The 25,691-nt window shown below is 41.4% G+C and overlaps 1 protein-coding gene across 47 annotated transcripts in view; it reads right to left on the bottom strand.

The window, feature by feature from the left end:
* The window catches only part of CELF4 (CUGBP Elav-like family member 4), a 554,778-nt gene that overhangs the window by 152,197 nt on the left and 376,890 nt on the right, over positions 1 to 25,691 (bottom strand). For all 47 annotated transcript variants that reach the window (XM_051969697.1, XM_051969706.1, XM_051969716.1 and 44 more), the window contains exon 3: positions 116 to 164. In XM_051969697.1, the coding sequence (XP_051825657.1) occupies positions 116 to 164 (49 nt within the window). The remainder of the gene's footprint in view (positions 1 to 115; positions 165 to 25,691) is intronic.

The raw sequence follows: 25,691 nt of genomic DNA, 5'->3' as shown, positions 1-25,691 counted from the left end.
TCAAGGTTCAGGACCTGGACCAGTGAGGGTGGTGTGGATGGGTCAAGGCCTTGCCCATGAGGGGACCTAGGTAAATGAGCCTTTGGGTACAGGGACCAACGCAGATGGCTACTACCTCCTCGGCTCTCGCTGTCCGCAGGTTTCACCTGGATGGGCCTGTTCATCTGCAGAGAAAAACACAGAAGGAAAGAAATGGTTAGCATTGGGTATCAGGTGAGTCAGTCAGTCAGTCACCTTATATTTACCTCTACTGTGCCTGGAATTATTCTAAGGGCTGAAGATACTAAGGAAGGTAAAAGACAGTTTTTGCTTTGGAAGAGCTTACACTCTAATAGATGAGACATTGTACAAACAGTTATGTACAAAGAAGCTATCATCTATCTATATATCACTACCTACCTATCTATCTGTTAAATTGGAATAATCAAGAGAGAAGGTGCTATCATTCAATAAGCATTTATTAAGTGCCTACAACATGCCAGACACTGCTAAGTGCTGGGGATACAAAAAGAGACCCAAGGCAGTCCCTGATCCCAAGGAGTTTACAATTTAGTGGATTATAATTAAGAATTAAGAAGGGTTAGGAAAGGCTTCCTGCAAAAGGTAGGAATTTAGCTGGGACTTGAAGGAAGCCAAGGTAGGTTGAATTTGACAAGGAGACCCAGAAAATTTGGGCAAGGGAACAGCTACTCTAAGCTAAGATCTTAGATTTCACAATGATAATGACAGTGGCATTTTTTCCCCCAGAGCTACATATCTACTGAAGAAACACACACTCATAGACACCAACATATAAATTATGCAAAGCATATATACATTTAATGTATATATACATATGTATGTATGCATAAGCACACACACATAGTCATCAATTTTTCTTTGCTCACAGCACAATATTATTCTTTGCAAGGAGGAATCATGGCACATTGTGGGAGTGCTGGATGGAGTCTTTACATATGTAAGAATCATATAATTTGTAGCATAACTGGTGAACTCCAGGCACACTTCATGTGCCTTTGCAGGCTCTTTGAGAAACACTGATAGAGCAGCCACTTGGCTTGCATATGCACTCACATATCTACACAGACACGAGCACACTTGTGTTTCAGACATTTCCTATGACAAATTCATAGGATTGGTGGCTGTAGTCTCATTATTTTAGGAACTTCCTCTCCTATGACTTCAGTGATGGATTTATGTTCCCTTCCCATGGTCCGTACAGTAGCCCTTGCCCTGCAATAGGCTCTCCCACCCGTGTCATGTCCTTATCAAAAACGTAAATAACTATTTTCCTTCTGAGCAGCTGTCTGGTATCAGATCCTGCCCTCCTTTTCCCTTTCCAATGGCCTCCCTGATTCAGGAGTTGTATACATGTGAATACCATCTGAGGACCGGGTCTGCTCAGTGATTAAGGTTTAAGGAATCCCAGATCATAGAACGAATATCCGCAGGAGTCACTTAGTTTTAAAGAGACAAACACCATTCTCCAGTCACAGTCCGACTTCCTAACTTCAGCCACAGATCAACCACAACGCCAGTCACAGACTGATCATTCTAACTTTGGGGACAAATTGACCCTCCGTGTAGTCACAGATTGACTGTGTAATCCAGCCACGCATTGACTCCTAACCCTGACCAGAGGCGGCTCCCAGCAGACTGATGCTTAATCTGCCTACAAACTGCTCCTTGACCCATCCTTCTATTTCACCAATGCCTGTCATTTGGAAGAGCGGGGATGATTCTGTGCAGCCCATTCCCACTGCTGGAGGCACATTTCAGAGACAATATTGCCAATGCTAAGTTAAGAGGAACATGTCTGTGTAAGGAAATCCATTCACTCTGCTGTGCAAGATGATAAGCACTTCTGGGCTGATTCCTGATGAGTGTCTGCTCCTTCCTAGGGATCTGGTAAAATGACTTGCTTTGGATTTATAGGAAGATTTATAAGAACTGATACAGTTTAAAAACAAAGTAAAACCAGGAGTACAATAACCAAACAACTCTGAAAGAGAGCTGAACTCTGATTGTTGTGACCAACCTCAGTCCTGATGATGAATCCTGCCTCCCCACCCTCCCACCTTAGCAGAGAAGTGGGAGATGTGCTGCTCACAATGTCACATACATCATCAGATAAGGTCTCAATGTTGGTTAGTTTTTCATAACTACTTTTTGGTAACAAATGTATCTGGATCACTTTGGATTTGGCAGATGTCCCAAGGTAGCATGAGTCACCATTCTCTGCCCTGCTGTCCAGAGGTAGTTCCATATGGAGTTAAAGGGGGCTGAGAGTACCAGGGGAAGTGCTGCAGTATCCTTACTGAATGTCTTTTCTATGCTGTAACTAAGTAACTATCTTTTTGTTAAATATACATATATATATGTGTGTGTGTGTGTGTGTGTGTGTGTATACACATACACACACACACATATATATATATTTAAATCATATAACAGGAAATGACTAGGGAAACAAAAGGAATCAAACTTTAGAAAGAAGATGGTTACTTTAGACAAATTTTAAGATTGGTTTTGGGATGAAACTGAGACTGTGCCATTTTAAGATGGATTCTATTCTTGGAAAGCTTGTAGTTTGAGAACACAAGAGTCATGGACACGAAATCATCATCATAGGGAGAACAGTACAGGAGAAGAGAGTGTGATCCTGTGGAAAAAAATCTGAATTAGTGAGAACTGGCAAATGTCTATTCCTGGGATGTATATACACTGGCCCTATAAAGATACTGCATAGACCTATGGCTCATCCTGGCACAGTCCAGGGCAATTATACCTAAAGGAAGGGTTTTTCTAGTCCTCTCCAGCTCAGAGATTGTGGTAATTAGGAGGGAAAGTATTTCATCTCCATATATTAACATAATACCAGGCACAGAATATCACTTAATAGTTGCTTATTGACTGGCAACCATTATTGACTGGCATTCCTGGGGAATGCCCTGAGGGAGTGGGGAACAGGGACCAGAGAACAGAAGGAAAGTAGAGCCAGCAACCTAGGGACAGAAAAGATATGAATATTTCTTAGATCCAGGGTATTTTGGTATCTAGATTCTATCATAGAATGGAAGGTTGGCAAGATCAGGGTTTCTTAACATAGATTCACTGGAATTAAAAAAAAAAACTTCATTTTGCTAAATATTTGAATATAAGTGGTTTTCTTTTAATCCTAAGTAACTTAGTTTATGTCTTTAAGAACATTATTCTAAGAACAAGGTCAATTACCAGACTACCAAAGGGATTCATTGGATAGAAACTCCCTAAAGAAGGAATAAGAAACTTGATAAGAGTCCCAAGACATAGGAATATGGAGGCCTGGGTATGTTGTACAAGGTTTAAAACAGAAAAAAGGAAATATCTGTTATAAGGCATGAAAAGGAAAAACTTGTCTGAGAAATGGGCTTTAAGTCAGTTGGGAGGAATAAAGTGTCCTTGTAAATGGAGGGAGAGAGTCAAAGAGTGATGGGTTGGAATCCATTAGAAATTGGTTAATGATTGTATGTGAGTGGGTGTCAGAGTGCAGTAGGTGTCCTTGGCAACTTGATACAATGGAAATAATGTTGAATTTGGGAGACGTGGGACCTGAGGTCAAGACCCAACTTAGCCATTATGTGAGTTTGGGTGTTACTAAACTTAATAACCAATATCTTTATCTGAAAACTGAGGGAATTGGACTAGATAAAAAATCCTTTCCAACTCTAGATGTATTATTCTATGAGGACTTAAGACTTGTGGAAAAGATTTGAAATCAGAGCATGGGCTAAATTCAGAGAATGAGAAGTTTGGAGGAGTTTGAGAGGGATATTTTAAGTAAGAGGAACAATCATTTTAGGATTGCATAAATTTTGACAGTCTCCAGTCCCTGATGAAGTGATTTTAGGAAAATGCTATGGGAATGGAAGTTCAGAAATCTGGGAGAAGTAGGAATATTAAGATTCTAACATGAAATTAGCAAGGTTGGGTTGAATGATCATTTTATACTTTTTAAACTAGCAGAGATGCTAAAAGATGGGAAATATTCTTGGAGGGGTTGAGGGAAGACAGGTGTACTAATTCACTTTTGGTAGAACTGTGAATTGGCTTGACAACTGGAAAACAATTGGGAATTATTCAAGAAAAGTTACAAAATTGTTCATATCTGTTGACCTAGATATTTGCTTATACTCTGACTTAGAGATCTTGTGAATGGAACTACATCCCAAGTCAGTTATTGACAGCAAGAAAAGTTCCATATATACAAAAGTGTCCAGGGAAGCATAATTTTGGATAACAGAAAGAAGGAAACAAAATAATATGTCAATTGATTGGGGGAGTGCCTGAAGCAATTATGATATATGAATATAATGGAATACTAACATTCCATAAAAAATGATGAATAAGAAGAATTTGGGGGGAAATTAGAAGATTTGTATGAAGTGATGCAGAGTGAAAAAAGCAGATCCAAAAGAACAATATATGCAATGACTTCCACAATGTAAATAAGGTCATCATAGAGAGAGAAAAATGATTAATGGCAACAGTCAATGTTAGTACCATAGTGCCAAAGTATAAGGCCACAGCTATCGTATCTGTTAGCAATAGATAAACTGATTTTGCAAAGGAGTTTGTTTGTAAAGTATCCATAATCTCAAAAAAAAATTAACAGAAAAACAAATAAAAAATCCAAAAAAGAATTTGCAAGATTAGAAGCTAAAATCATTTATTTGGACCCTGGGCAGATATTTTCACTGACACCTTGAATATGTTTATGCCGTATAAATATAGATATTGTGACTCCATTTTTCCCATAACAAATCCATTCCAGAGGTGGTAAGGAGCAGGGTTGGGGCAGTGACCGGCATGAGAAGAGAACTAAATCTTTGGTTAGCTGCTTTCTCCCAGAGCTGAATTTTCAAGAAAGATCCTAGGTCAGCTCCTGAGTGGAGGTGAGGAGAGATAATAAAGATGGAGGGAGGCAGAACCATTAAGGTATAAGTAGACAAGATCTAGGTAGTAGCCAGGCCATGAGGTGAAAGAGTATCTTAAGCATAGACCAAGTAGTATATTCAAGTTACTGACCCAGACAGAAAAATAAGATAGGGAAACAAAAGGTAGTCAGAGACCAAGTCCAGGCCAGGCTCTAGATTGGATACATGTTGGCCCTTGGAAAGTTTTTGCCAAGAACATGAATATGTTCTTGATATTAACTTCCTATTAAGATATGTTAAATGATAGATACCATGAACTTCTTTGTTTGGAAAGGAAAAAAAGAAAACAAAAACCCTTGAAGTGTGTGTGTGTGAGGTTTTATCTGATTGGGATATTTCTTCTTTCCTACCTGGGGTCTTTCCTTCATCCTTCCCCAATCAAAGCCCTCTGGACCCAATTTCTCTGAGAAATCTTTCTTTTTGATGTTGTTGTTTTGATATTGTTAAAGAAAAATCATGGCTGTTTCCTAATAAATGTTTTTGCTTCCCTCTTACTTCCTGTATCTTCTGAGGTTAAAAAAAAAAAAAGATTTAAGCAAAACAAAGCTAGGGAACTCCTTCTAGGGAGCATGGTGAAGTGGACAGAACCCTGGACTTGAGAGTGAGAAGATCTGAATTGGAAGTGTGATCCTAAGCTTATATTTGAACTCTCAGAGGCTTTTTATTTCTCATCAGCAAAACAGGGATAACACTTGATTTATCTTGATTACAGGATTGTCATGAACGAAGGGTTTTGTAAACTATCAAATGTTATATAAATTGGAGTTGTTCAAAATTTTCTGTTTGAACCACATGTTGTAGCCCTTGGTCATACATTGCCTTATATTGGTAGCTAATGGCTTAATGTGTATATATATATATATATATATATGAGTATATACATGTATATATGTACTTATGTGTGAAAGAGATACTGTGTGTGTATATTTATGGGTGTGTATTCCTGTTTTCCCCAAAGTGACTGGAAGCTTTCTGAAGGCAGTAAATATGTCTTCTCATTTTAAAACAAGTTCAGGAAAAAGAAATAAAGGCACATTGAAAAAGAATTGTCTCCCTGTAGTTTTCTCCCTCCTTCTGTGTCTCCATTTTGTGTTTCTTGTGTTTCTGTTCTGTCCCACACTGAGAAAGAAGTGAAACAAGAAATCACACAATAGAAATGATTAATAAGTAAATGACTGATTTAATATTCCTGGTGATGTACTCATTTGATAATTCCTTGGCAGAGCCAAGAGAAAAATGCTGTGGGTGGGAATCCAAGCAACCAAAAAGATGTGAAAGACACCAATTACAGGAAGAGACATGGAGAGGATGCAGAAAGAGAAAAGATTAAGTTTCTTTGCTTCATAAATAGCACCCCTTTCAGTCTTTGTGGCCACCACCCTTTGAGAGGAGGATCTGGGAGGCACCGCAAGGCGGGCAGGCCTTCAGTGAGGAAAAAGGGAGTTCTGAGAAAATTTGAGCAGGGGACCTACTATATAAGGCCATTCCTGGTTTCTTTTTTCCCAGCTCTCTCATCAAGCTTTGGATGACAGATTCCTGGTTGACAGGTACCTTCTGATCTGTCTGGCCCTAGTTGGGCTTTGTCATTGTCATTTCTTCACCCCAGCTCACCCTCCTTTCCTGGAAAACCCACAACAGATATTCCTTTTTCTCTGTTAAGCCACATTTCTTCTGTGCCTCTCTAAAAAATAAAAACAAAAACCATCAGTCTCTTGGACCTTCTCCAAGCCACCCAGATTCCTCCATTCCTACTTCCAGTCTCTCTAGCAAATGTCATCAGTCTTTGATCTCCCAAACTCATAAAATGTAAAGCTGAAATGGACCTTAAAAGTCATCATGTCCAATTCCTTCATTTTACAAGTGAGACTACTGAGTCACACAAAGATGAAATGATTTATGGGGTCACAGAGTCTGCTGGTAAACAGTAGAATTAGAATTCAGGCTCAGATCCTCTAACTCCAAAACTAATATTTCTTTCTTTGTTTCTTCTCCTCCTCCTCCTCCTCTCCCTTTCTTCTTCCTTCCTCCTTCCTCCCTCCCTCCTTTCCTTCCTCTCTCCCTCCCTCCTTCCCTTCCTCTTCTTTCTTTTTTTCCTTTTCTTTTTTCTTTCTTCTTTCTTTTTCTTTCTTTCTTTCTTCTCTTTCTTTCTTCTTTCTTTCTTTCTTTCTTTCTTTCTTTCTCTCTCTCTCTCTCTCTCTCTCTTCTCTCTCTCTCTTTCTTTCTTTCTTTCTTTCTTTCTTTCTTTCTTTCTTTCTTTCTTTCTTTCTTTCTTTCTCTTCTTTCTTTCTCCTTCCTTCTCTATCTAATGAATCATCCATTCATTTATCTATTCTTCTATCTATCTGTCATGTGTCTTAATATTCTCTATCTTTCCAGGGTAGAAGTACAGCAGTTTTTGTGGGAACTTTGACCATTTCTATAGAGAACCTGAGATAGTCCACCTCTCCCTAGACAACCTGAAGATACTTCCATACACATGTTCCTTTACCACTTACAGTTCCAGGAATTCACTATATTGGTTCTGACTTTCCTATGCAATTCAGCACTTCTAAACTAAATCTACCCTCCAGCCTTAGTTTCCCAGTCGCAAGGATTGTAAGCATGGGCTACTGCCCTGGCAAAAGTTCTTTCCCACATTTCCATAATTGCTTAACGCTGGCCTTGCTCTTGGAGCCATTGGCTATATCTAGAATTACTTATGAACCATTTTTGTAGTTTATTTGTATGAATATGTTATATGTATCCCATCTCCTTTTCCAAATTTCAGAACTCAGTGCCCAACTCTGGGAAGACTCAAATCCCACTAGTGGAATATTCCTTATGGTAGAAAGTGGGAGAATTCCTTATGTACTGAAGCCTTCTTTCTCCTAAACATTTGGATGTCAAATTTTGGTTCTCTTATTTTTGCCTGTGTGACACTCAGGCTTCGCATCCCCTATCTCTAATTGGCTGGCTTCTCTTAGACGCCCATTTTACAGGAAAAGGCCAGACCAATTATGTTTTCATTCCTTTCCAGACTCCATTTCTATCTTTCCTGATGTTTTCTACCATTCTCCTGTACTGATACTCTCCTTATCCTTCTTTTTATGTGTTGCCTATGTACCATTAGAGTACAAGGTCCTAGAAAGTAGGGACTGTCTTTCAGTTTATATTTGAATTCTCAGAACAAGCACGCATTCACAAAATGTTTCTTTCTTTGATTTGTCTTGACTATTGAATGACTTTGGGCAAAACACTTAACCTCTCCAGACTTGTTTCCCCTTGTATCCTTTTTCATCTCATCAAAGATTTCTCTGATTTTCAGACCCCAGGGAGGGAGAGAGCTGGGAGCAGGGTGATGGAAGGGGAGGGTATGAAGACCAAGGGGAACCCAGCTCTTAAGTCCTAGGCTTCCTCCTGCACAGAGAGGGAGGGCAAGGTATCAGAAATAGTAACCCACTATGGAATCATAGTATCATATCATTATGCATTTAGAGCTGCAAAGGACATTGGAAACCAGCCAATCTGAAGTCAGAAAAATTAAATGATTTGTTCAAAAGTACAAAGTGGTTGAGATAAGATTTGAATCCAAGTTTTCTGATTCTCAATCCAGTGTTGCCTCCACTATATCATGCTGCATGAATTTGAATCTTGAATTGCTGTAACCTGGGTAACTTTGGGCTTAATTTTTCTGGATTTCAGTTTCCATTTCCTCATCTTCATCCAACCAAACTCGGGATTAGACTAAATCAAGGTTTCTTAGGCTTCAGCCTATGAACTTGTTATACAGTGGAACAATTGTATTTCAATATAATTCCTTTTCTTTGTAATCCTATTTTATTTTATCTCTATGCACTTTTTATGCACTAAACTGTTTTATTTTATATACTTAAAAACATCATTCTGAGAAGGGGTCCATTAGATTATTTCTAGGATTGTATATAAAATCTTCTGTTTGGTATTGGTACTTAAAGCCCTATATAACTTGCCTCCATGCCACCTTCCCCCTAACTTTTTTATAACCTACAGTCCTCCTCCCCTCCTCTCTCTTCTGCTCCTGCCTCACCCACCCTGTACTCAGCAACCCAGTGAAACAGATCTCTTTGTTACTCCTCAAACAAGAAAATGCATCTTCTGACTCCAAGCATTTTCACTGGCTGTCATCCATGCCTGGAATTCTCCTCATTTCACTTCCTGTCTTCTCTTGGCTTTCAAGTCTTAGCTAAAATCCACCTTCTATAGGAAACCCTGCCCAACCCCTCCCCCCTCCCAATTCTAGTGTTTTCCCTCTCTTGGTTATTTCCAATTTATCCTGCATGTAACTAGTTTTTACATAGTTTTCTGTATGTTATCTCCCCCTTTAGATTAAGTTCTTCCAGATCAGGAGTGTCTTTTACCTTTCTTTGTGTCTCTGGGGCTTAGCACAGTCCCTGGAATATGAGTAGCCAGTTAATGTTTGTTGACTGACTGGCTGACTTTTATCCAGAATGTCCCCTATAGACTGCTGGACCTGAAGAATCTGGCCTCAGTTATTTACTGATGCTGGGCAAATTGCATCCATTTAACATTTGGCTGCCTCCATTTCTTCATTTGTAAAATGAAAATATTAATACCATCTTTCTTTTCAGGGCTGTTGTGAGGACACAATGAGATCACATTTATAAAGCACTTTGCAACCCTTAAAGCATTATATAAATTCTAGATGATGATGATGATGATCATCATCATCATCATCATCATCATCATATCCCTTTTCCTCCAGCTCAAATGTCTAGAAGTGGAAGTTCAAAAGGTGGTACTAGATAAGGAACTGACAAAGAAAGGGAGAGAAGAAAAATAACTAGGCCATCCCAGGAGGGTACTGGCAAATGCTTAAAAATCCAATTCTCTTAAAACAAAGGTACACTATTAAGTTTAATTTGCTAGGTGGTACAGTAAAGAGAGAGCCAGGACCGGAGTCAGGAAAACCTGAGTTTAAATCTGACCTCAGACACATACTTTGTAACTCTGAGCAAGACATTTAATCCTGTTTTCCTCAGTTTTCTCATCTATAAAATGGACTGCAGAGAGGAATGACAAATCATTCCAGTTTCTTTGACAAGAAAACCTCAAATGGGGTCTTGGCTGAACAATGACAAGATTAATATCTTCTCTATCTTTCTTAAGCATAGACATTAACAAAATAATAAAATACAGAGCTGGGAAGCAACAAGTACAATTGTTATTACAGAATTTTATAGATAAAGGAACAGAGACCTATCTAGGTGAAATACCTTACTCATGTTGTAACTAGGAATCTATAAAGCTAAGATCTGAAATGGGGTCTTCTGAAGAAATCTAATACTCTTCCAACTGCATAGTTTAACCATTAAGAGCCAGGGGTTTGCCCTAGCTAGAGAGAGGTGATAAAGCTGAGTATTGAGAACCAGATCAGCCACAGAGACTGTTTAGAGGCAAGAACAGGAGTTTGCAGATTGGGGTTGGTGGGCCACATGAGATAAACGGGCTATCTCAATGCCTTTGTAAGATTGAGAATGCTGTTGTACCCCGTCATCTTGCATTAGACCTTTAATTTCTTAGCAAAGCTTTTTGTCTCCCTGGTATATTGGTTGATTCCATGGCCCCAAGACAATGGTGGTGAAAAGGGCCCACTGTTTCAGGTTAAAGCTGTGGCCATAAAGAGAGAAGGACGAGACTTCGGGGAATGGGTCCTGAGGCAGATGCTATCCTCATCTGAAATGGAAAGATGCAGTACAAAGTCTTGGGTTTTGAACAAAGAGACCCAAATGAATCTAAGCTTCAAACACTTAAGAGTAACATGAAATAGGAATAAAAAGTATCTTTTATTTACCTGGTGTTACCATAAGGAGGACATTTTGTGAAACTCAAAGAATTAGAGAAATAAGAACACTTGTTCTTAGTTTTTCAGGAGAATTTTTTTCTCTCCAGAAAGCTGTTTCCTTTTTCTTATGGCCCCTACAATGTCAATTCAGTTTTCTCAACTATAAAATGGGGATAATAACAGCACCTTCATCACAGGATTGTTGTGAAGATCAAATGAAATTACATTTGTAAAGCACTTAGCACAGTGCCTGGCACATAGGAGATGCCATATAAATGCCAACTATCATTGCCATCATTTAGCACCACACAGTGAAGTTAGAGAGGAGGTATTCAAAACAGATTTGCTGATGAATAGAACTGGATTGAATCCACAAAGCATTCCTTCCTCAGCTTCACTGCCCTTCTCTAACTCCCCCCCCTCCCATTACTGGATACCACCCTCAGGGTCCTGAAAGTAAAGAACAGCAAACAGGGCCCCATTTTTCATGTCCCGTTTAGGCTGGAGTTCGGGGAGCGTTCACAGGCATAGCGGCTGTCAGACGGGCGCCGAGCTAGATGGAGCGATGAAATACGGCCCAGTGCTTTCTCAATTCTCGGCAGAAATGAAGTGTCAGAGCTCAGCGAGGTATATTTCTCCAGTCGGTGTGGGCCAGGGTACATGAGACTCAGTGCTGAATTGAGAATTTTCTCACTCAGTCTGAAAGTTTCCTGCTTCTCTGTCCCAGTCCCAAACACCCACAGTCTTATAGTTCTCTTTATTCTTCCTTTAGTGAAATTTATTTTGGACAGTCAAGGAGAGGCGAGATATAAAGACAAAGAGTCGCAGAGAAAAGATTGTGACAATGGGATATACAATGAAAAATAGGAAATAGGAAAGATAGGAAAGGAGGGACGGAGAGGGAAAAGAAGGGGGAGAGAGAAAGAGAGAGAGAGAGAGAGAGAGAGAGAGAGAGAGAGAGAGAGGAGAGAGAGAGAGAGAGAGAGACAGACAGAGACAGAACAGAGGGAAGAGAAGAGGGAGAAGGAAAGAGAAGAGAGAGACAGAGAGGCAGAGACAGAGAGGCAGAGACAGACAGAGACGGGGGTAACAAGGGAGAGGGAGAGGGCTGAAAGGAGGGAGAAGAGGGAGAAGGGGAAGGAGGGAGACAGAGGGAGAGATAAGAGACAGAAACAGAGAGGTTGAGAGAAAGAAAGAGAGAGACAGAGAGAGGGGAGAGAGAGAGAAGAGAAGAGAAGACTAAAGAAGAGAAGGAAAGAGGGGTGAAAGAAGGGAGGGAGAGATGAAGACAAAGAAATAGTCAATTTCCTGTGATGATCGCCTTTCTGGTTACTTCCCTACCTTTTGTAAGAAAGTCAGAGCATCCTTAAGACAGTTATAAAATGTTCAACATCCCTTCCATTCTCCCCCCACCACATACACCAACTCAATTTATTGGCATGGCAGCCCCTGAAAGATTCACTATGGGTGAATGGTTCCTCTCAAAGCTGATTAACATCCATGACAGCTCCTTGTCCCCTCACTTTCCACATGGTCTTTTCATTCTCTCTTCTCCTTTGCTCCTGCCTTCTCTTATGGGCTGTGGGCCCCTTTCTCTTACTGGTCTCCCACTCCTAATGTGTTCATTCCTTTTATCCTAATTTAGGCTTGCAGTCAGTCTCCAGGAAGGGTCAGGATGCCCTGAGTACTATGTTCTCAGGGTTGATCTGAGGTATCTATGGAGAAAAGGGTGGTTTTTTGGGGGGAGGAGGAAGGGAATCTGCCCCATTAGTCATCTTCCAAATAAGGAAAAACTATCAAAACATCTGCATTCAAAGTTAGCCCTAAGGTAAGGGCCTCCCCTTTGGTTTGGGGAAGGCCATGGTCATTCTCAACCTCCAAAATTTAAATCTCTTCTAAATAATTATTTGGTATTCTGTACTCTGAGGATGCTTCCACATGCTTGATTCTGTTTTTTATTTCCAATCTAAGATTCCCTCCCCCTCTTGGAGTGACCTGCACCCCCCCCCCCCCACTATGATCACTCCAGCAGGGAGGGAGGAGCATGGCTTGGGGTTGGATGTCCTGGGCCCCTCCTTCCCACACTAGCCTTCCAGGCCTCTTTGGCTCAGACCCTCCCTCTCCTCCCCCCCTTCCGCCACTTTTTGCATCAACACATAACCATGCATTAAACAAGACATTCCATTAATTTCTTCATCATCATAACTTGAGCCAGGACATACCCTTTAAATATTCATTCAGCTATGAAAACTGGGCATTAAAATTTTAATAATGTCAAGCTCATTTGAACCAGGCTCCTTGGGGACGATTATGATACAATTAGAATAAATACGATGATTGATTCAGTCAAAAGGCTTCACCTGTCCACAGTGAGAGAAGCTGGCAGAAAAGAAGAGAGAGTCTTTACTGATTCCTTTCTCTTTTTTTTCCCCTCTTTCGCTTCTATCCTCCTCCTCTTTTTCTTTCCCTCCTTCCTTCTCTTCATCTTTTTCACTTTTTCTTCCCCTCCTGTCTTCCCCTGCTTCTGGGGACTATTCCACTATTAGTTGGCAGCTGCTGACTATCACTCACCTCAGACCCACTTCAAACCCTTGTCACCTCTCATCTTTACCTGCATGGAAGCCTGATTCTTTCAGGAAGCCTTCCATGATTAGCCCCACCGGCCTAAAAAGCTTCCTTTGCGCTGTGTCCTCAGAGGCAGCAATAAGATGGGCATTTGACTTAACAGATCACAGAATCATGGACTCCAGGGGAAAGTCCCTCAGAGGCCAGCTAGTTCATTTTCTAGGTGACAAAGTGAGCTCCAGGGAAATTAGCTGATATACTCAGATAATAAGCACCACAAAGGGGATTCAAACCCTGTGCTATGATTCCAGACGTTAGTGTGTACCTTCCGGATCTCAGTTCATGATGACTATCAGCCATGTGGCCACCCTCAAGTCCCTTCCCTTCTCACACCCTCATAGGAGACAGGAGATAAAAACGAGTGAGGAGCTGACCAATATTACCTCACAGAAATTGCTCGGTAAATTTTAATGGACCATAGAAATATGAGCTATTTTTAATTTCTCCCGTAAACAAGCCTTTCTTGTGTGGATATTCATTCGCCCTTGTTTGTATGTTTACAAGGCATTGACTCAGAGGGTATTCAGGGCTACCTTACAAACTGCTGCTCCCTGGTCTGAGAAGTCCATCTCACCAGCCTCTCCCTTTGGCCCCGAATCCCGGTGTTGGAGGTAGCTCTGGGTGTAGGCGGTATCCTGAGGCTTAACTGTTTCCCCCTTTCTTCTTTTAACGAAGCCTGACGTCAAATTCGCTTTGTAGGGCCGCCGCGTCAGACTAACTCTTTGGGAGCTTGCGATCCAATTTTCCCTAAATCTTTTTTTCATTTAAATAGCGGTCTAGCCATGCTTCTCCCCTTAGAGGCGCTAGATGGCGCCATAGTGCACAGAGCATCGGCGTGAACAAGACCTGAGCTCGTTTCTGCTTCAGACGCTTAAATAGCCACAAGTCTCTTAGGCTCTTTGCTTTCGATGCCCCTGGAAGAGAGAGTGAGACGGGCGGCTTTGTGCCATTCCGCCTCGCTTAAATCCAGGTCATCTGCCAGTTCAGACGTCACCCCGACATCACTGGTCCCCTTTGCAGATGAGGAATGGACAACAACAATTATCTATAAATTAAAAATCTATAAATCTATTAACTAACAGCCGATCCCTTCCAGGATAGTTATGAGGATTAAATGAAGTACAGGTAAAGTGCCTGGCACATAGCGGGTTTATTCTGCTCTTCATAAATGCTTCCTTCCGTCCTCCTTGTATTTGTTGATTCTCCGAACCCAAAAGGATTTTGCATCTGTCCCTATTAGGATTCATTTTATTTCTTTCGATCCGTCAAGCTCTTTCTAAATCCCGACTGTCATCCAGTGTACAACCCTTCTCAGCTTTGTCATCTGCAAATATAAGATGCCATCTATGCCTTTGTCCAAGTCATCTGATAACAATGAGAAATTACACCGGATCAGGACAGGTCCCTGGGGCCCTCCATTACGGGTCTCCTTTCCTCTGTGCTGACAGCATTAACGACTGCTCTAGGTTTGATAAACCAGTTACCAATCTGTTCACATCCAGGCTCAGATGCTTATTAGCCGTGTGATCCTGATAAGTCACTTATCCTCTGTCTGACTCAGTTCTTTCATCTGTAAAATGGGGATATTAGTAATATCTTCCTTCAAGGGTCGTGGTGAGGATAAAATATTTGTACAACTCTTTGTAAACCTTAAAGTTATATATAATAGCTATTATTAGTAAGACTGTTGTTTAATCTATATATCACAATTTTGTTCACAAGGAGAACATGACTTTGATGAATCTAAATAAGCTCCACTTTCAATATTTCCTTGCTTTTCCAATTTAAGGTGGTGGTTGTTTGATTTTTAAAAAACAATGAGATCTCATTGATACAGGGGTCTCCCAGGTGAGGAAATTCCCTCTACCCATGTAGGCTAACATTTGCTGAGCAACTCCTACACGGAGAGATTGGGATTTGTCCACGGTCACACAGCCAAAATGCAGGTTTTGAACCCAAACCTTCCTGATGCTGAGAATGACTTTCTAGCGACGATGTCATTTCTGCTTCTTCCCAATAAGGGAGGCAAAGTAACTAGTTTAGTTACTTTGTCAACTAAAGGAAATTAAATGAGGCTGCTATATAACTTGCTTTTGATGGAGCTTTGTTGGCTCTTTGGGCTCACCTCTTCCTTTCCTTGAGGGTCACTGATATTCCCTTTAGGAATACATTTGCAATCTTCACTTTCTCTGCTTGCATCCCTTTCTTTTTTATTTTTTGAAAGTCAAAATATTTGTTCCTTTCCAGTCTTGTTTCTTCACTTTCTCTTTTTCACAATCTTTCAAAGATCACTGGGCAAGGAGATCACTGGGCAAGTTCTCATTTCCCAACTCACCCATAGTCATAAGCTTGATTTTCCTTATTTTTGAAATGGGATAATGACAATAACTACTTCCCAAGTTGTTTTATGAGACGTATTTGTAAAGCACATTGAAAATCCTAAAGCACTACATACACATTAGCTATTATTATGATTTTATCTGCTTGCCTTCCTAGCAGGTAGCGATGCTCCTTCTCTGCCATATGGTCTTGCTCTGTATCTCTCCTCATATGGACACCTGATATAAAGCCTCAGTAGACCACGGTTTTCTCCTCATTCTTCTCCCTTCATTTCTTACTTTAGATGCCATCAAAGACATAGCTAGGGTTCGAGTGTGGGAAACAAAGATGATTGCCCTTTAGCCAAGTGGTGAATATAGGAGAGCAAGGAGGTAGGAAGTTACTCACCATCTGGGATGGCTCTATTTCCGGCAAAAAAGAAGGGGCCTTTAATCCTCTCCTTTATCCAACAAAGTGGCATTGTTATACCTTCGAATTATGGAGGGTTTATTAAAGCAACGATCATCTTTTCAAGATACAGCCATCCGTACAGCCGGCCAAGCATGGATCAGACAGAATGATGGGAGGTTATTGTTAAAATATGCAAATCCACAGTCCATTGAAATGCAAACCCTCCAGATAAGATTTTTTAATAAATCTGGTCTTCCTCCTGCCCCCCACTGCATGAAGGTAACCTAATGTTTATTGAGTTCAGGCCCACATATCGGAACCTAGTATCTATTAGTGCTTCACCTCTATTCTCAATTTATAAGGCTGTTTTATAAGGTGTGTATCCTGGCTGCTGCAGAACTTTCTGTTTGATGGTTCAGTACAAGCAGGGGACCTGCTACAGAGGGAGAGGGGAGAGAACGAGAGCCGATCTGATTTCTATTCTCCAACCCAGCTTGTTCCCTCTTGTCTCTGTGTGACCTAATGGGCCACCTCTGATTTCCCCTGACACAGTCTAGGATGCTCACATCTTTCCTCGCCGTCGGTCTTCAGCTCTCATTTTCTAAAAAATCGGCTGCATATTAAAACAAACCATTCCCACCTCCTCCAGAAAGGCCTCTTTGATTGAGCCCATATGATTGCATTTATACCTCGAAGGGCCTTCCTTTCAAGCGAGCTTAAAAGCTAACATTTATATAGCATGCTGCTTCATCAGTATTCTTAGATCCTGGAACGTGGGCTTATCCTGCTCCCTGCTGGTATGGGCTCTGCATCCCCCATCAGAGCGGGGACTTCCTGAAGGCAGGGACCTTTGTTTTATTCTTGTTACTTATTATGAAAAAAAGAGAGAATCGGACTGGACATCTCTAAGGTCCCTTCCAACTCTGACTTCCTGGGACCTAACATCCTATTCCTCCCACCTGGCCTCCAGGAGAGGGTCTTGAGTCAATGCATAAGACCAATTACTTTTTTCCTCTGAACCCTTGCAGCATTTATAGTCTGAGCCACCATGCCTAGTATTTGATTACTCATTATCCTCTATTTATAGATCATTTGTTGTCTGAGGATGAAAGCCTGGGTGGGCCAATTGTAGGGCTGGGCTCTGGTGGCCCAAACTTTCAGGAGAAATGCCTGAAGACAGACTGAATAGTTATGAAAACAAAACAAACCAAAAATGAATCAGATGTATTGTTTTAATTAAATATACAGACTCAATCTAGGCAGTGTTCTTCTCTGTGGAGGCAGGGTTCTGTCTGTGGTAGATGCTCCCCTGATTTCAGAAGTTCTCTGGGGGCCTTTTGGGCTTGCAGACATGCACGTTAGTCTTGACTATCTGCTCTGCCTGTCTAGGAGTTTTGAAATGTTACCTTTTAATGTATGGGTTCAAGAAGTCCTAGAAGATGTGTGTGGGGGGGAGGGAGCTCCCATTAAATACTCAATGGAGATGTTTAAAAGCAAGGAAATAAGGTTGATTCATTGTAAAAGAACATTTTGAAAATGTCCCTCAAGCAGATCAACCAGAGAGGTGAATTATCTGGGCTTGGGTGAAAATAAAAGTAAGCTGGACCTAGGTTTCTAGGCCAATGATATCTCTCTCATATAGAGGTCGCTTACAACAGATACAACAGATACTTGGTAAAGTGATTGCACTTTTGTATTAAATGCTATTTTATCTGTGTCCCAACTCCCTTCCTGTTAGAATGAATAATTGAAAATAGGCTGTGTGTATATGTGTATATGTATACATAGATGTGGTTGAAAGGATCAAGAATCTCATCCTTCCCCCAAAAAAGATCCAGCTTCTGTTTTGTTGTTGTTCAGTCTTTTTGGCTTTGTCTGACTCTCTGTGACCCCATTTGAGGTTTCTTGACAGAGGCATGGAGGGGTCTGCCATTTTCTTCTTCATCTCATTTTACAAATGAGGAAACAAATCAAGACGAGAATTAAGTGACTTTGCCAGGGTCACAAGCGTGTCTGAGTGTGTCTGAGAACATATTTGAACTCAGTTCTTCTTGAATAAAGGCTAAATACTATCCACTGCGCCACTTAGTTGTCCTTCCAGCTTCCTATAGCATCATTAATGTATGTTATGCATATAATGCATCATTAATTTATCAGCTGGCCAGATTAGTGATTTACCAAACAGGGACTTGAAGGTAAATTTAAGTGGCTAAGAATTAAGACCTTCTCTGAGTCCTTTGAAAGACAAATCCTTCAAAGTACTTGCATACTGGGACTACCACATTGTTCAGGCCATGGTCAGATGCCATTCTATATTGTTAATAATGGATGGATTGTTAATGGGTGGATAGAGCCCTGGGCCTGGAGAAAGAAGAACTCATCTTCCTGAGTTCAGATCTGGCCTCAGATACTTGTTGTATGATCCTGGACCAATCTCTTCACCCCATTTGCCTCAGCTTCCTCATTTGTAAAATGAGCTGGAGAAGGAAATGGCAAATCATTCTAGGATCTTTGCTAAGAAAACTTCAAATGGGGTCAGAGAATCAGACATGACTGAAAACAACTGAATAATAATAATAATAATAAATAATGTTTAGGCTTCTGGCTCCCCCTCCTCTCTTCTATCTCTTTCTCCCTCAGCTCTACCATTTTTCCCCTTTTGTCTTCTCCTTTATTTCTTTCCCAACTTGTTTCTCTCCCTTTTTTCCTCCCTTCTTCTTTCCCATTTCAGACACATTACCTCATCTGCTCCTCACAACAATGCTTTCATGTAAGTAGCACCAGCATTATTATTGGCCCCCTTTGGCACGTAAGAAAATTGAGACTCAGTGAGACTCAGTGACTTCATTGGAGTAGCCCCGAAGTCAGGCAGTGGCGCATGGCAACTTGTGTGACTCCCTGGTCTTCCACTACTCTGTTCTACCTTTTGTGTTTTCTGAGCCTTGCAAGCCTGGTTTGCCTGGCTCCATCTGGGCAGTCGGGGGGATGGACCTCCTCCCCATTAGCACAGGCTGGTCACATGGCAGCCACTTATTGGAGACTGCCTGGTTGCTGGGAATGCTGAGCTCTCTCCTGTGTGTGGGGGCAGGGTGGGTGCCCAAAGAATGAGGCATCCTGGAGTTTGAGCTGGGTCATTTAACCTAAACCCCTCCTCTTGCAGCTGGCCGAGGCTCAGGGTCACACAGATTTGGGAAGCTTAGTTGGGATTCAAACCCAGGTCCTTTGCCTTAGAGTCCATTGTTTTGATGGGGTTTTTTGTTTGTTCGGGGGGTGTTTCCTCCCACTGCATCGGGCTGCCACAGGTTTTGTGAGGCTCTGTGCCCTCATTCCTGGTTCCCTTTGAAAACAACAGAAGCCTCTGAATAATATTGCACATCCACCTTCCAGCATTTCCAAAGGAAAGCTCTGCGATGATGCAACAGGTTGCCCATGGCAACCAGTATTCATCCAGGGGCTTGAGTTTGTGCAGGCATTCAGCACATCTATTCATTTGGGCTTCTGGCTCCACCTCCTCCCTTCTATTTCTTTCTCCCTCAGCTCTCCCATTTTCTCTCCTTTTGTCTTCTTTATTTTCTCTTCCTCCCTGTTTCTCTTTGCCCCCCTTCTCTTTCCTTTTCTTCCTTTCTCCTTTCTTTTGTCTCTTCTCATCCTTCTCTTCCTCCCTTCCATCCTTTTCCCCTTCCTCCTATCCTTCCATCCTTCCCCCATTCGTTCTCCCCCCCCGCTTTTTCCTATTCTTCCTCCCTCTAATACTCTCTTCCTTCCTCCCTCCCTCTCATCTTTTCTCCCTTCCTTCCTCCTTTTCTTCCACCATCCCTTGCTCTCTTTTTCCCTTCCATTTTTCTTTTCTCTCTCACTCCTATTCTTTCTTCTTCGCTCTGATTCTTCCTCCCACCCTCCCTTTTTTCTTCCCTCTTTCCTTATCTCCCTTCTTTTATTTTCTTTTCTCTCTCCCTTCTTCCTATTCCTTTCTCTCCATACCTCTTTTCCTCCTTTTCTTCTCTCCTTCCATCCCATCTATTCTCCCACTTCTTTCCTTCATTTCTACCTCCTATTCTTCCTCTCTTATTCTTTTCTTTCTTCCCTCTTTTGTTTCCTCCTTTCTTTTTTTATTTTCTTTTTTCCCTTATCCTTTTTTCTCTCCCTCCCACCTTTTCTTCTTCTCTTCCTCCTTTACATTTTCCTCCCTCTTTCCTTTTCTTTTTCCTTCTCTCCATCCTTTAGCTCTATGACTCTATTAATATATATGCTGTACCCCTTCTTCCCCATCTAACCACTTGTACCATTACCAAAGAGTGGGTGATGATTTTCAGAGAGGATTTGATGGTGGGGTAGAATTATTAAACCATCTATGTCCAAATTCTAAGGTTTTCATGTAGTCAAAATGAGGGATAATCAATCAAAACGCCATAGAATCTAGAAGTGGAAGGGACCTCAGAGGCATCTAATGCAATCCCCTCATTTTACAATGTAAAAGATACTGAGGAGGCTCAGTGGGGTTATATGACTCACTCAGAGTCGGGCATAAGGAGCAGAATTGGAACCAGGCCCTCTGACTTCAGAATCAGTGCTCTTTCTACTGTATCATGCTGCTGGTAACCATGTATTGTCCAGAAACTCAAATAAAGGTTCCCAACACCTTGGGAGTCCCCATGTATAGAAAGACATGGACATTGTTTGCCCAAAACAAGAAGATATGAGTGGGTTATTGCTGGGACAGTGGCCAGAACACTAGGCTTAGAGTCAGAAGACTTGAGTTCCAATTCTGCTTCAAATACTTACAGGCTGTGTGATATTGTGTGAATCATTCACTTTTTCTAGACATAAGTTTTTTCGTCTGCAAAAATTCAGAGGCTAGATAGACTTCATGTCCTCAATGGTTCTTTTTAGTCCTAAATCCATGATCTCTGACCTCTATGAAAACTTCAGCAAAGTATTCTGAGAAAGCCACTAAGCTGGAAGGGGGTATCTGAATAAATCATTAAAAAGGACCAAGGCAAATGGGTAGAACTGGCAACAATAATTATAATGATAGCTTGCATTTACACATTGATTCTCACATCAATCCTGGCAGGTAAGTGCTCATTTTACCCATGAGGAAACTGAGGCAGAGAGCAGCCAATCACCCAAGATAATAAGCAGTAACAAGGAAAGATATGGTTAGCCATTGAATTCAGCATCTGTCACTCAATTTTGCTTGCCAAATGAAGAACAGGATTTTGGTTGAAGAGACATTCAACAGGAGGCATGTGAGAGATTTCAAAAACAAAGGAGTCTTTTTTGACTTTCTGGAAGGAGTTGAGGCAATGCAGATAGACTCTGGGGAAACTGATCCCTGTCCCCCAGGTACCTAAGGCCAGAACTTTTGGTAGAGAAAGGAAGCTTCACCAGAGAAAGTAGAGCATCCTTGACAACTAGGCAAATAGAAGGGAAGGAAAGGAACAGACTGGGTGTAGAGCAGATTTCCAGGTATGGTAGATTAAGATTTCCAGAAGAATAAAGGAGGATCAGTGCAGTACAGTCTCAAGTCAAGGAACACAGACAGAAGAGCACCTTCTTCCCCTGGGGTTTCTTGAAGTAGAGACAAGGTGGCCCCAATTTTGCAATTTAAGCTTTCTAATCAAACTATCCCTATCAATACTATAAGCTCCAGGCTTTGTAAAGAGAGATTTTACAAAGTCTTTCTTCTAAACACTAGACTTTTGTTTTGTTTTCTCCTTAGTTTCCTGTTAAATTTGACTTGGCTAATTCCAATCTCAATTTGGCTAATTCCAATCTTGTCTTGCCTTGGCTTAACTAAGGAAAAAGAGGCATCCATAAATAGGCCAAGGAGACTAGAAACAGTCGTCAGAGCTGGGGCTGATAACTGAGGAAACACAGAGTGTAGGGGGTAGCTGGGATGTCCTCCTTTCCATCTGGGATTTACCATCGCAAATTTGAGGTTAGAGGGTCTTGAGTCCTAAAGGAGTTATGTTCTGTCCTACAGGCGGTGGGAAGCCATGGATAAATCTTGAGCAGGGAAATGACATGCTGAAACTAGTTCTTTTTTTGGAAACTAGTTCATTAGGAATATTAACCTGGGGTTGATGTTTTGGTAGATTAGAGTAGAGATGAACAGGAAGACAGAGGAAATTAGCTATTGTCATAAATGAGGCGTGAAATTCCTGCCTGCTTAGGGTGGTCACAATGGTAAAAGATAGATAAAAGCAGAGTGAATCAGGAAGTCTGGGACTCAACCTCCAGCTCTTCCTCTTAGTTGGAATATCTTGGCCAAGTCACTTTACTGCATTGGGCTTCTGTTTTCTCACCTGTAACATAAATGGTTTGAACTAGAAGACTTTGGAGATCCCTGTCAGATCTAATCAAGAGTGTGGATTGCTAGAGCTTAGTCACTGAATAGATGGATGACTCAATACATATTTGTTGAATTTAATAAATCTGTAAAATGGGTGCAAGCTCTATTATTTTATTCCCCCTGCCCTCTTTGCCTACATTTTCCTTCTTCTCTGACTTGAGGATCGGCAGTCCCAGTGTTCTTGGTTAGCTGAGTTTTTGCAGCGTTTGGTGGAGGCCCACTGGGTGGCTAGTCTGTCTGTCTCTTGTTCTGTCTCTGTCCCATATCTATTATAACAATCCCCCTAATGAATAATTTGCTACAATAGTAATTATAGGGATGATTCTACAAGATTTTAATTAAGCTGCTTCTCTGAGAAACCAACCCCCCTCTCAGCACATTAATTAGACCATGTCACCAATCTTGGGGGGGGGTTCCCATCCTCTTGGGGAAGGGATTGGAGGGAAACTGGAATTCCTCTTCTCTCTTCCTCTTCCTTCCCCAACTAATTGATTTGAATATTGGAGTCAGGAGACCTGGGACTGAATCAGACTAGGAGGTTCTTGGGCAAATCAATTAGCATCAATGAGCCTCAGTTTCTTCGTTTCTCGAGGGACAGAATTAAAGCTATGATTTCACGAATATAAGGAACTCCCAGGGGAGAAGACATCCTCTACTAAAGGAGGTCAGCACCTTCTCCGTAACTGTGAGTCTTGCAGTGTTGTCTTTAGATTATGGAGAGGTTAAAGAACACTCCCAGGCTCACATTGTCCGTATGTGTCAAATGGGAATAAAACCTGCCTTATCTCCCTCAGGAACTCTTGTCTGGCTACAATAAAAAAAAATAGATGGAAGTGGGTTTTCCAAAGTAAAAAGGACTGTGCAATATGGGATTTGTAATCATTTTTATTGAAATCACACTTCTGTCTCTCCCATCAGTTGGGTACAAACCCTACTCCACATCAAAGGCCAGAATCTGGAATTTTTTCTTTGTCTCCTCAGGATGCACGTAAGAGTTAGCACTAGCACTCCCAGCTGCAGTTTGTTTTACTACCTGAGCTCCCTCAGTCTCAAAGCAGGTTCTTTGAGAAGCTGCAGTGACTTGTTCAAACCACCAGGGGGTGATTGAGTAAATTATTACTCTGAATTGAGTGCTCCGCCCCATGATAAATTGTATGTAAATCATACCTGGGCCAGTCTAATCAATTTTCCCACAGACTTCCCCAAGCACTTGTGAGACATTCCTCAGTTCTGATTTCAGTTCTTAGGGAAGAGTCCTGATTCAGATTTCTCTGACCTTCTGTCCCAGCCCTGTCTTTGGTGCATTTGCAAACTGTTACCAAGCTTGTACACTGCTGTGAAATATTGACAAATTGGGGCAGTGGTCTGGGTCTTCGCAGCTGACTTCCATCACTTGCTGCCCATATCACTAACTGCTAGGGAGGATTTTGTTGTTGTATTTTTTTTTCCTTTCTTGATTTCCTAATAAAATTCCATTTGAAAAATTCCAACCTTAACTTGTCTGAATCAGAGGGAAAAAGAGATATAGTTCCCACCGGCTGAGGGGAAGGAGGGAAAAAGGAGGAAATCTGTTTTAGGAGGGCAGCTGGGTGATGTCTGGAGTCAGGAAGACTCATTTTCCTGAATTCACACATGGCCTCAGACACTTCCTAGCAGTGCGATCCTGGGCAAGTCACTTAATCCTGTTTGCCCCAGTTTCCTCATCTGTAAAAGGAACTGGAGAAGGAAATGGCAAAACCGCCCTGTGTCTCTGCCAAGAGAACCCCAAATGGGGTCACGGAGAGCTGGACATGACTAAACAATGGCGTTAGGAAGCTGAAAGGTGGGTCTAACCCAGTGTGATTTGAGGAATTCCGAAAGTCCCTAACTATTCTTAAACACCTCTCTTTCATTCTCTTGTGTAGGCTGTGTTCTCCCTTCCCACCTGATCTAAAAGCATTAGTGTCTAAATCACTCTCTTTCGATAGATTGTAAAGAGAAAAGACATTATCTCCAGATGGTCACTATTAAAATATAGAAATTCAGCATGTATTTACTGGGCATTGACTACTTTCTGCCATTACTACAACAGAAGAATGAATATTAAACAAGGAAGAAAAAACTAGAATGAAGAGAAGGCACACAGAGGAGACAGTGTACAGCTGGATTTTGAGTCTGGAAGCCTGAGTTCGAATTACACCTCTACTTTTTAGTAGGTCTGTGACTTTGGCTAAAGTATTTAGCCTTTCTGAGCTTATTTCTCTGCTTGTAAAACCAGATTATAATGTCAGCACTGCCTACTCACAGTATTATTATGAGGAAAGTATTTTGTAGACATCTTCTATTACCTTGTCACTTGATAAAGGTTTGCTTAATTGAAATGAGCCTCAACACTCTCTAAATAGTTGTTATTGTTAGTTCAGCTCCCAACCAATGCAAGATATTTTTCTGAAACATTCCTGTGAGAAATCATCACATCCCTGTTTGAATATCTCCATGACAGGGAGCTCATCACTTTACAAAGCAATTCACTCTATCGTTTAATGGAGCTAGTTGTCAGAGATTCCTTTCTTAGCTGAACCATAGACTTCCTTCCTGTGACACCTACCGAGCTATTAATGCTAGTTCTGCTCTACGGAGCTATGTCTAAGGAATGTAGCCAATCTTTCTTCTTCATGACAGCCCTTCAAATATTTGAAGGCAGCAACTGCATCCGCCATCTCTTTTCTAGACTAAACTTCCCCAGTTTTCCAAGCTGATCCTCATGGGGGAAACAGAGGAAGGTTTGGAATCTGGGTGCCTGCATGTGAATCCTGGCTCATGACTGGCGCCTGAGGTAACAGGACAGACATGCCCTTGGGTGCTTAGGACACTGTTACCTCAGGTCCCTTTGGGAAAGGGATCATAGACTCCCTTTCCCCTGCCATGCCATGCCTGCTTCTGGGGCCCCTCAAACCTGTTGCTTTAGTTTGCTAAAATTCTCTAGTATTTGGAATATTACAAAGTAATATTCATTTCCTCATCATGACCCTGAAAGGCAAGAGTTAATGGAACAACAGCTTTCAAAACCAGGTCCCTGATTCCAAAACCTGGGCTCTTCTACCACTACCATGCTCCCTCTAGAACTAGAGGAGGCAAGGAAAAGATATGACACAGTCCCTGCCTCAAGAAGGCAGCATGGTGGATACTACATGGTTCCTGTATA

Source organism: Antechinus flavipes, chromosome 1 (assembly GCF_016432865.1).
Source record: "Antechinus flavipes isolate AdamAnt ecotype Samford, QLD, Australia chromosome 1, AdamAnt_v2, whole genome shotgun sequence".
Lineage (NCBI taxonomy): Eukaryota > Metazoa > Chordata > Mammalia > Dasyuromorphia > Dasyuridae > Antechinus > Antechinus flavipes.
The sequence above is the reverse complement of the archived record's forward strand: the minus strand, read 5'-3'. Positions and strand labels throughout refer to the sequence as shown.